This window comes from Fulmarus glacialis, unplaced genomic scaffold (genome assembly GCF_000690835.1).
Source record: "Fulmarus glacialis isolate BGI_N327 unplaced genomic scaffold, ASM69083v1 scaffold25702, whole genome shotgun sequence".
NCBI classification, from domain to species: Eukaryota; Metazoa; Chordata; class Aves; order Procellariiformes; family Procellariidae; genus Fulmarus; species Fulmarus glacialis.
Window position 1 is genome coordinate 115,370 of NW_009200286.1, and position 11,904 is coordinate 127,273.

The 11,904-nt window shown below is 41.4% G+C and overlaps 1 protein-coding gene across 1 annotated transcript in view; it reads right to left on the reverse strand.

The window, feature by feature from the left end:
• Positions 1 to 11,904, reverse strand: part of CCDC88C (coiled-coil domain containing 88C) — a 98,578-nt gene that overhangs the window by 84,225 nt on the left and 2,449 nt on the right. Inside the window, exon 2 of the mRNA XM_009573559.1 lies at positions 5,716 to 5,824. Within this exon, the coding sequence (XP_009571854.1) occupies positions 5,716 to 5,824 (109 nt within the window). The remainder of the gene's footprint in view (positions 1 to 5,715; positions 5,825 to 11,904) is intronic.

Below are 11,904 nucleotides of genomic sequence, written 5' to 3' on the forward strand. Positions count from 1 at the left end.
TGCTACCTCCAGAACTTTAATTATAGCTTGAGAACAGTTGCCAGTTCATAACTTGTGCCCAAATCTGGAGCTCCAAGTCTGAATTCCTCTTTGCAGTCCAGTCAAGAGCTCTAAACCTGACTCAATGTTTCAACTACAGAAGAGAGAGAAGAGAGAACCAGCTTTTGCTCCAGCCTGAAGACAAAACGGTCTCTCTTTTCCAGAGGTTAGAAACACAGCCCCAGCACCAAAGCACTTGCAGCAAACTCCCTTTAACATGCCTGATAAAAACTCTGCTGCTTGTACTTCTTTTACACAAATATAGAGCAGCCCAAGTAAAAGCAGGACACAGGTCTGAAGGAACATGCCTTAAAAGTAAGGCATCCTTGCTCACCATTACCTCTGAGCCCAGCTAAGTGAGTTTAGGTGGGGAGGGTAGGATTTGTGGTGATATAGTCTCTAAAAATTCAGCGAATGGTTTCATCTTTACTCCCCCACACTCTCACTTTAATGGAAATGCTAAGGGTTATGAGTTTCTTATTGAAGCTGCATGAGCCACACAGTCACAACTGGTTCCAGAACTCTCTCTCAGTATGATTTTTTTTTTTTTTTTTTTTTAAATTAAGAGATATTTCCAACCTACTTAGAAACATGAAGCAATCTGCTAGGTATTTAGTGGCCACAACTGCAGGGAATACAGGCAACAAAAATACAGCCATGACCACATTGCAGCATTTCTTCCAACAGCATTTCTCATCCACATACTGCAGATGTGGCCACAATTCCCATACAGGGACTAGCCAAAGGATGATCACATTCTTTTTTTTCTTCTTCTCTCCATCAACCTCAATTTTTTCATGTAAATGGTACGAATTTTTTGCTTGAGAGTGCAGTATATACCGTTGGAGAGATTACTGGCATTTTTGAAGGTTAGGAAACTAGCTGACATCAAAACAGATCCTCTCATAAATTTAATTTTTTATAAACTGGTATCAAAATGATTTTTAGTTCCTTAGAAAAACCCTAAACACAAAGATTGACACATGAGCAGAGGAAGCACATCAAAGCCACTTCAAGCTTCCCCTGCCAGCCTGCCTTAGGCCTCTTCCAAAACTCTATAGGTCTGAGCATGTTCTCCAAGTGTTGCAGACATCAGGGCAGCTGTTCTTACATGGACACTTCAAATACCAGCACCTACAGGATTTAAATATTCTCTATAGCACGGCAAAGGGATAGGCCAACACCCCTCAGATTTTCTAGCTTTCTTCTTCCACCATCAGAAGTGACAGAACCAGTAATAATAATAGCTCTTGCACAGGTTGTTGCAGCTTAAGGAGTTTTTGTTCCTTTTTTTTGTTGGGTTTTTTTTTCTTTTTTAAACATAGCCAACAAGCTCTGACAGAAACAGGGATAGTGCCACACCACTATGAAGACAGTTGCCACAGCTGGGATTAATCACCATTTGGAAAAGAAGCACAAGGCCCCAGGGAATTAAGGCCACAACACCTTACTGTCAACAAGGGTCAAGAGTGGTTATTTCAGTGAAGCCAAACATCATTCAGTCTTGCAGTACTCACACCTGAACTATTTTCAAGCCCATTTAATTGGGCCAGTAGATAATCCATAGTGCAGCTCACAACAGAAGCATTTCAAAGTGAAGGCAGAGCTCAGGAATAGCAAGATAATTCAATCTGTGTTGCACTGGGCTAGCCAGTGTCATCTTAAGGACTGACATTCCCAACTATGTTATCAACGCAAGACAGCAGACAGTAGCTGGAGGTCAATCTGTTCCATATGCACTGGTTAGATGTAGTACATGATAAAGACTTCACCCTTTGACCAGGATGCTCAACACCTGCACCAGTGAAAAGTGGATGAGCGTCTCTCCTCCAATACACTCAGTTCTCTACGGACCCCTTTAATCAACATCCTCACTGCAGTTACAGACAGTAACCTGTAATTCTCTGTGCTAAACTATTGTCTACAAAACCATTTTGAATTCCAGTTTCAAGACAGCCAAGTGTCCAAATTCAGTCAGAGCAAGAAGACACACATAAACTCACACTATGAGCAATGAACACGTTCTGCCATGCTTGGCCCTTTTCCAAGATACAGCACCAATTCCAGAAGTTTTATGACTAGCCGTTTCTCCAGTGAACCAGTCCTGTAACAGTTGTTAAATGCAATTAATGACATATTCTCTTCAATGCTCATGAAATCCCACAGCAAAATTAGTCATTTGCCTGGTTTCAAAAGAGGGGCCTCTCAAGCCAACAGACCTGCAAAGGTGCAACTGCTCAGAGAGCGGGAAATGCAGAGATGTTGCCTGCTACCACCATAACAAATATTACCTATCCAATTAAAAAAAAACAAACACCAAAGCCTGCAGCAACCAATGTTGACCCCCATTTTAAGAGTCTTGACACTATGTTGTTCCTAGTAGCCATCAGCAATCCAGTTTTATGCAGCTGAAAGTTGTGAGAAGGCAACTCTTCAGAAAGTTCTTAATGAACAAATTCAGTTAGCAAACTTCTAAAAATGAGCGGTTACTTGAACTGGAAAAAGGCTTCTTCATTGCATTTGCCCCTCCCGAGTTATGCCTGCTGAAGCACAGATAGGAACTGATCTTTATGGCTTAAACCAAAGCCAAATTCCACCAATAACCTGGTTTGTTCACAGTCATTCCCAGCGCAGACCCTCAGACTAAGAGATCAGGAAAGCCCCAGCACTGTGGAGAATACCTGGATTCACGCTTCTAGATTAGACCTGTCCTCGTTTTCTGAAGTAATATTATCTGTATTAATGAGAATTTTGCTTTAACAAAGAGACTAGCTATACAAATATACAAGAAATCTGATATTAGATACAGATATACTAGACAATTATATGATCCGAAATGTCAACTAGCTTCTGAATATCAGAGTTAATTTTAGTAGCCACTTACATCACCTTCCTCAGATACAGTTTATAGTACCATGAATTCACATCATATTCTTGATCGCTCCTGCCCAGTGCAGAGAGGGGCAAGTATTCTTTCATACCTACCGAAGTCCTTCAATAAAGCATGAGGTGGTATTTTCCTCATTCTAGGAGACCTGGTCTACCAAATTCAGTAACTAAGCTGTAAACTTGACTTGGGTCCATTAAGTGAAAGGGAATGTAAAACGTCAAGGTCAACACTGTATTTTTAGAGCTTTTGTTTCTCTTGAGGAAGCAGCAAATTTGTGTTCCTATTGTTTGTAGGAACTTTTCCCTCCCACTTCAGTCTGCAACCAAATTTGATCGTATGTTTTCAGTCAGTAAGACACTACCCTCATTTTAACTTAAGCTAATGTATTAATACTACTTCATCAAACAATGCCCACAACTTCAACCTATTTTAAAAAATCCCTAACATTCAGGAGAGAAGAGGCCTAACAATATTAAATATATTCCAAAGCATCCTTTTGGTTGTATGTTGAAAAAACTAGTAAAAGCTACTTATATCAGATCCTAAAACACAAGAAACCCTCCAAATATGTAACAGAAACATTAGTACAGACACGATGTTATACTCGGCATTGATCACACACAGAGCTCGGTTACAGCATAGATGGCCTTAACTCCTCCCAGACTATGGAGAATTGAAGGCTGCACACCGCCACATGAAAGGGAATCTCACATTAACATCGAGATCTTGGGTTTGTCCTGAAGATGTGATTGTGACATGGACAAATAAGTTTCTTATATAATGTTATCTTCACAAAAAAATGTGATTTTATTTTAAACTTTGTTGTAAGTACACATTTTCAGGGCCAAATGCAAAGAATGATCAGCTCTCAAAACTGCTTTGTTTACATACAGTATATATTCTCCAGGCAGCAAGATTCATAGTACTTAATTTCTGGACTACAACAGGAACATCACTGTTAGGCCTGCTACTGCAAGCCTCAACTACTGTTTCCCATTGAAAACTCTGTGTCTTAACCTATTTTAGTTGTTGCTAGCTTTATTGGATTATGATTACACAGCTCAACAGCAAGGTCAACAAGACACCAAGCAACACATCACATGATTCTGAATCACTTTTCCTTTTTCCTGAATCTGATCTCTCTTCAGATACTTTTAAAAGAGGTTAGATTATCAGCTCTAAGACAAAGAACTCACATGAATAAAAAGCTCTAGAGTTTCAACACCTGAAGGACCAGACTCTCAGTCTGTAAACCTTGTGGGAGTGAGGAGAGGGAGAAAGACTAGTCCTGTCCCTGTCCTTAAACATGGTCCTTTTTCCTTGTAGACTCCATATACATTTACACTGTTCAGTGGGTAACAGAGAAACAAAAAAAAAAAAACCACCCCAAGCCTCTAGTTATGACCAAGTGGAATTTGCCCTTAGAAATCGCAAGTCTCAGGAATGGCATCACATTGCATGAGCATCTCCAGCTCTCAATTGAGACACAGGTCAGCTGTCTTAAAAAATACATGATACCCTCCTACATCATCTCAAACCTGAGTTACACACTTCATTTTTCTAGCAGGCCACTGGAACTTGCACGGATGAGTCATCCACCCCATGTGACTTCTGAAAAAATCCCTCTCTCTTTTAGGTTTCCCTAAGCAAGTCCAGAAGCAGAGTTGTGGCAATTACATGGAATAGCAATAGGCAAGCTCTGCAAGAGAACGGCATCAAAAGCTCTGACTGTAGTTAAGCATTACATCTCTTCTGTATTTTGAAGACAAAGCCCATAGACAGTCTCTTCTATATGCACAGAAAAGATGAAGTGTCGAGAATGAGCACGCTGACTTGTTTTGTCCATTATATGATTGAGACACATATGCAGAGGAGCATTTTAACAGTCCTCAGTAGTTTCAGACTGGTCTATACTGCACAGCACTCAAATCTGGCAAAAGATGTGTAAAAGGAAACAGTAGAACAGTTACCCCTCTCACTAAGGAGTCTAAATATACACAACATGCGTATACAGAAATTCTATTTAGAGTAACTGAATTAACTCCTATGGCTTTCCAGCAGCATACAACATGTATCTAAATCTGAAGAGTGCTCAGCTGTCACCACCTTGGTTTTAGAGGAGCACTATTACAGCAGAGGAACACTGACGGTCAGTTCAAGGATGTTGCCCAAGAAGTGCACTACTTGTGAGAATTTGCAGTCATTCCTGCACTTAAGTCTCTTAGAGAAGGAGTTCAGAACGAACAACTGCTTTAACACCTAAAAACAGGTATACAGCACAAGAAGTCTACCTTCAAGATAAGCACAAATTTATTTTTCGTAATTAATAGAATAGAAACCTCAAATTGATATACTATCATTAAAGACATTTCTTCATAATGATTTATTTGCGAGCAGTCCCTTCAAGAGAAGGTTACCTGTTTTAAACAAGTTTTATACCCAAAAACATTATTCCAATTTCAGCAAACCCCTTCATATACACACCCCACAACCCCATCACAAGAGCCTTTTTACTACATCTCCAAGTGCTGTATCTCCAAGTGCTGTCATAGCCTTCGAACACAATTTCTTCTTTAAAAAAAGAGGAGGGCAAGGAAGCAGCCTCTGGCCATGAGGGATAGAGAAGGTAGCCGTATTGTTGTTTCATAAGGAAAGCATGGCTGAAAGTACTTTTACACAAACACAATTTCCTCTCCATTTTCTGTAGCAAGCTTCTTTTTGAGCCACCAGCCCCCGCACTAGCTGAAACATTACAGCAATCAATGAGCAGAGAGCAGAAGTCTCACCTGATAGTAAGTCTTAATGTTTCTGACTAAGATGGTCAGGTTTTGAACCCGAAGATAGGTGTCATTATTTACGTGCTTGTTGACACGTTGGTTGGTTGGTCGAGGGTCTCTATTAAAAGAGGAAAAAGAAAATAAAGGTATTACTAGCTTACTCAGTGTTAAGACTTAGCATCTCAATAATGCACCATTAGGAAAACCCTTAAAAATTTACCCATTAAATGCACTGACATAATTATACAGGATACATATACATTAATTCATGATAGAACAAGCTCATTACCTTTGCACCTATGCATAACTTGGAAATCCTCCTGCACGCCACAAAGTAACCTACTTTAGGTTAACCCACACAGCAATTCAGGGCAGCTTCCCTCCTTATTTATATTTCCCTGAAGCAAAGAGCATATTTAGTTTGTGCACACTAGATCAAAGCAGTCTCTGATAATAAGAGGTTTATCTTATTCAAATAATGGGAAGCCTACGAAAGACTACCATGCCTTCCTTGGCTTTGCAGTTTTATGACAAGAGGAGGGAGTTAACACTTGATCAATGATCACTGTGCAAACTGCAAAACCCAGATGAATTATACACTGAAGTGAAGGGAAAAAGGAGCACTGCACTTTTATTATACCCTTATCACCTACCTAGATCTCTCTCATATACCCACTGTGTCACAAAAAACAGTTCTACTGGGCTCTAATTCTGCTGGGCTTCAAGACACGAACAAAATATAAGCGTAGGTAGAGATATAAGCAAGACAGGAAAGAAGTTGGTGGAAAGATTTTAGGGAAAATAAAGTTTTTGTTTGATTTTAAAGAAAGCAACTCAAAATTGTACCTGAAGCAATTTTATTTCTAAAATAAAAAATACAACACAGGAAAAAAACTGCAAATAATTTAATATGAATGTGCACCTTCAGATTCTTTGTATACACCCTAACATGTTGCAAAAAAAGGAACCTGAAAACCTTTCTTGGCCAATAGCATAGATCAAAGCCTTGCGTTTCCCCTCCAGTAAAGACTCTTATCAGCAAACTCCTACACAATCCAAACACCTGCCTGCCAGTGCTCTGCTTTGGCTGTTAATTAAGCCATTCACAGCTCTTCCAGGGCCAAATATTGAACTCAGGCGTTGACAAGCAAATAAAAGACAAACTAATCCAGCATTTATTTTTAAAATATATCTGCCAAAGTTTACATAAGTATGTCAAAGAGCTTCTTCTTTCTTTTTATTATTTTTTTTAAATGCACAACCATACCAAAGCACCTCTCTAGTGAAAGCAGTGCTATGTGTATAAATATGACAGTATACATAGATATTCCAAAGATGAGAGAAAACTGCCTTGGCAGCAGATAACATCAGACACAGTATATATGTACCAGGGTTCAAGCAAACTGAAGTACAGATGACCAAAACTGCTACTGACATAAACTAGCAAGACCCTACACAGCCTTTACAGCAGCAAAGGATTTTGTATACTGATTGGCACTGTAATGAATTATGAAAAAGAGAGAACAGAGGCAAATTTTTGAAGTCAAAATGTAATAAGAATTCCATTTTACTCAGAACAGGAGTGCAGAAGCCATACCCATACACAGTTTGACAGTATGGGTCTTCAGCAACACAGCAAGTTGGAGAAGTGTAAATGGCACCTGGGTTTGAACTCAGAGAGTACCTTGCTTTCAGTACTCTCTGAGCAGATGCTGGATCCTGAAGGAAGCTGAATGCTTAGCCTTTTTAGGTGAGGTCACAACAACAAACCAGGAAGCTAGAAGGGAAGAAATGTAAAGAGAAGCTGGCCAAACAGAAGGGTCAGCCTACAGTTCTCGTTTCCATGTGAAAGCTCATTAGGCAGCACGCTGCCATGCCACTGTCTGGCAGTGACCCAAGTCTATGGCCAGGAAGAGAAAGCTTTGACTGTATAGCGCAGCAATACACCACGGTCCTTCCCAAAATGGGGCAAAAATCCACAAAACGCACCCACTGGACACAGGAAGGAGAGGCAATTTCTTCAACAGTTGTAGGCAGTGTAACTGCAGGACTTGGATGAGGTTTTCACGTAAGACACAGAACAACAACTCCTTCCAAGACAAGACCTGCTCATCTTTTGGCACAGTGGAGCTAGTCATCTGTTACAAGAACATATGCATTGGCAGGACCAGGCCCTCAGAAGCAATTCTGAAGCTTTTATCTTATCATCTTCATTAAGGGTAATTGGTTGCCCCGAGAGTCCTTAACGCCACTGACCTCAGGGTCCTCTTAACTTGGAGCCAAGCCGCAGCACACAGCGTCACTGGCAGTCTTGCTTCTTCCTCCTCAGAGACAAGAAAGTTAAAAGCTTTTCTGAAAACAGAATGTAGTGCAAAAAAATGACGGTTTGGATTCCTGAATATGTTGTGCAACCAACTTCATCCAGCACGTCAGCTCACTTCAGAGAGGACCCTTTGCACAAGATGTGAAAGACAAGCCCAGTCTACGCTTCTAACTACAACAGGGCTTATTGTCTCCACAGGGAAAACGAAATAATTCCTTCTCAACAAGCAATATCCCATTTCTTCTTCATCTGTTACCATATTTTTTTCTTAATCCTGGATCAGATGCTTGAGTATTGACTACAGCTGACCTAGCTCCACAGCCGAGAAGCTGGAGGAGCAGCAGAAAGTTGCTCTTGGAGGCAGTGGGAGGTTCCCAAAGAAAGACAGATTTATTCTCTTCCATTTACCGGGCAAGCTCAGTTTTATCCAGTTGAACTGGCAAAACATCTTTTGACCTAATAAGCAAGGAGATGAACACTTATAAGAATCAAGGGTTCGAGGCATGTGTTTATTCAGAAAGAACATATTTGATGCATTTTTCAAACATTTTCTGCATCAGACCTCCTGCCTAGAATAACCATGGCGCGTTATGTGAGGTCAGCTGGATCCCTCCTGCTGCTGCTGCCTCCTCCACGTCACTCACCCGGCTCCCGAGACATCTCCCGGCTCCCGAGACATCTCGGGGGACATGGAAGGGGTGAGATGGAGGAGCTGGGAGAGGCAGCAAACGGGCCTCCTGCTGCAGGAGCAGACCCAGACCCCCTGCTGCCTCCCCCCAGGGGCGCAGAGAGCGGCCCCGAGGCGGGCAGGCCTCGCCGCAGGGGAACGGGGCAACACCCCGAGGCTGAGCAGGCCTGAGGTCACCCGCGCTCAGGGAAGGAGCGAGCTGCCAGAAAACCCACAGCCACAAGCGCTTACCGATCTCAAGAGAAGTGAAAGAAAAAGGCTAAAAACCTAGAGAGATCGAGGTACTCAAAACACTACAACCCGAACAGATCTACAGCAGGGAAAAGCAGGAAGGGGAAGCAGAGTCCTCAAGGAAAAAAAGCACCCTAGTAAAATTACACCATAAGAGGCAAATTCTGTGTTTAAAGACGTCGCTACCCTACAGAAAACAGAGCTGTTGATGCCACACTCCGCACATTATAGCACCTGTTTAGTTGGTGAAACTTGTTTATGAGAAATTTTACAGAAAGAAACTCTTTCCAAGGATCATATTGAAAATTAAGAAGAGATTTTTTTGCAACACTAACCAGGTAACCCAAATGAATTCCTGTCTGAACGTACCTGAAAAATCCTTGAGCACAACCCCAACAAAATGCTTTTTCAGTCCTTTGATGTTTGGTCTTTCCCTTACACACAAATATAATGGAAACTACAATTCTCTCTTTTTAAAAATCACCTACTCCTCAAGATCAAAAAAGTTATCTAAATGAGACTGAGGCAGTGTGACCAAGGGAGGTACTTTGCAAACCAGTAAAAAACACCCAAGCCAAATAAACAGAAGGAAAGTCTCAAACCTCATTATATACCCAAACATTTTAAAGAAGTCCTCTGGTTTGTACCTTCATGACTTTTACAGGAGCACCGAGGAAAGGAAGGGCCAGGAGACAGAGGCCAAGTGACAGGGGCCAGCAGCACAAGTGCCTGAAGATACAACCCCTTAAGCCACCAATTAATAAAATAAAAGTAACAAAAAAATTTCATTTTCAAAATTCAAAATTACAATCCCATTTGAGCAATTTCTGACAAGTAATTTTGATGAGTAAGGGGAAAGCCCACAAGCCGGGCCCAAGGGTTATGAGACGCCAGAAGGAACCGTCTGTGCCCAGCATGCCCAGCATCCTGCGGCACTTCACTCTGCAGGTAACTCACTAACTGAAAATAGACCAATCTTGGACCAGTCTAACTCTCCTATCATCCACCTTCTTCCTCTATCATCAAGTGGGATGATGCCACTAAGTCTGGCGGAGTCTCTAAACTGCCTGGAAAATGGCAAAAAATGCACCTCTAAATGAGATTTTAAATTAAATGGATGCATATCTTTAACCTTCCGGTATTCATGCCATTTGCTACAAACCACAAGAAGCGGGCACTCACAAAGTGGCTGTTCCTGTCACATGGTCTAAATTAAGGACGACAGATTGACAGTACCACAAACCATGACACCTGCGATTGAAATGGAAAAACCTATTATTGTGCCTTTTTATTATGCAGTTTTAATACAAGTAGTTTTATCAGCTGTATTCCTAACACACATTCCTGTTTGCTAAATGTTTTAACAGAAAAGCAGAGTCTACTATCAATTAGAAGAATTAGAATAAGTCAATATGGAAACACTTATGTGCCTGCATGTGTAAACCCCCACACCATTTCCCAAATAAAACTTTCTGTAAGAAGTTAAACAGGGCAAATAGTTGCTTATGCTTGTAGGTATTATGCCACAGCTGCAACTGTAACACTGAAGGCAGTCAATGCAGTGTCGCCACGTGCTAGTTTCAGACCAGGAAGTGACACACAACCATCTCAAAAAAGTTCTTTAAAATTTGTCCAGAGAAGCTCATTAACCTGATACACATAAATCCACCAGAAACACAGAAGCTCAGGACACAGCAGTTCCACTTTGAAGATTAACAAACATTTCTGTATGCAGAGTATTCAGCCAATACTGCAAGTCTGCAAAAATCAATGTGTCCTTCATGCATGATCAGGTTGGGGTATACACTTGGACACAACACAGGAAGAGGAAACGACTCATTTACAGCAAAATGACTTGAAAAAACATTTGTCTTGTTTTAAAATATAAATAGGGAAACCAAATGCTACTGTCTGTCTCTTCCTATTAGATTTAACTCGTTAAGCAGCTGGGTACCACTATTGAGAACTAAGCAATCCCCAACTCTCTTTTAGAAAGGGTCTTGCTTTGTTAGGGATCACCAGTAAGCAAAGGGATCACCAGAAAAGCCCAACAGCTGGTTACCTACCGACCATGTTGTGCCAGAATCTGCCTAAGCCCAAGCTGAGTTCCCTTCCTCCGCCCTTGCGCCATGGCTACATTTGGTGTGCCTGAGCAAACTACATTTTATTCAGGGCTAGCATTCCTGAGGGCAGTTCGTTTCTGAAGAGGACAGAGCGAAGGCATAGCCGTATTTTCACCTCCTGTCACAGAGCGAGCAGGGACCTGGCAGGCAGGAAAAGCAATAGATGTCATATATCTCTCTGGTGACACAGCTGCCTTGCTGGTATGAACCCAGCACCTAAAAAAACGTTGACACCACAACATCAAGCAGTTGGGATCTTCTCCACGCACTCTAAGTTGCCAGACAGCATTTGGTCAAAATCCAACCTATTACAACAGAAACTAGAGGCTGACTGAATGCCTCAAACAGCTAAAGCCTTACTTTCACTCAGCAACCTCCACTCAGCAGGTATATCTGGATTTCTTCACAGATCCACTTGTCTTTTTGGCCACGGATTAAACTTAAAATCTACTTAGCTGCAGGACAAAAATGTTTTATTTTTAATAACGAAATTCCCAAGAATTTGGCTCTTGAAGTCTTCACTAAAAGAAACCTGTTGACCTGCAGCAGAGTACTGCATCACACCTGGTATTTAGATGCAAGCAAGATGGTTATTTGTGTTCCAGTCAGCAGGCAAGCTGGATATTTAACCTAAAAAACTAAAAGCGAAATAAGACAGGAGTGAGGAGACAGCTATCCACATCAGGAGCCCAGCTCTTTCACTCGCTACCCCCTGCTCTCTGCATGTGTGTGTGTACATGCACCTGTGCTTTCAGGCAATCATCACTATCACGGCATGGTGTATCAAATTCTAGTAGATTTATCAAAGGCCCTTATTAATACAATTTCAGCAG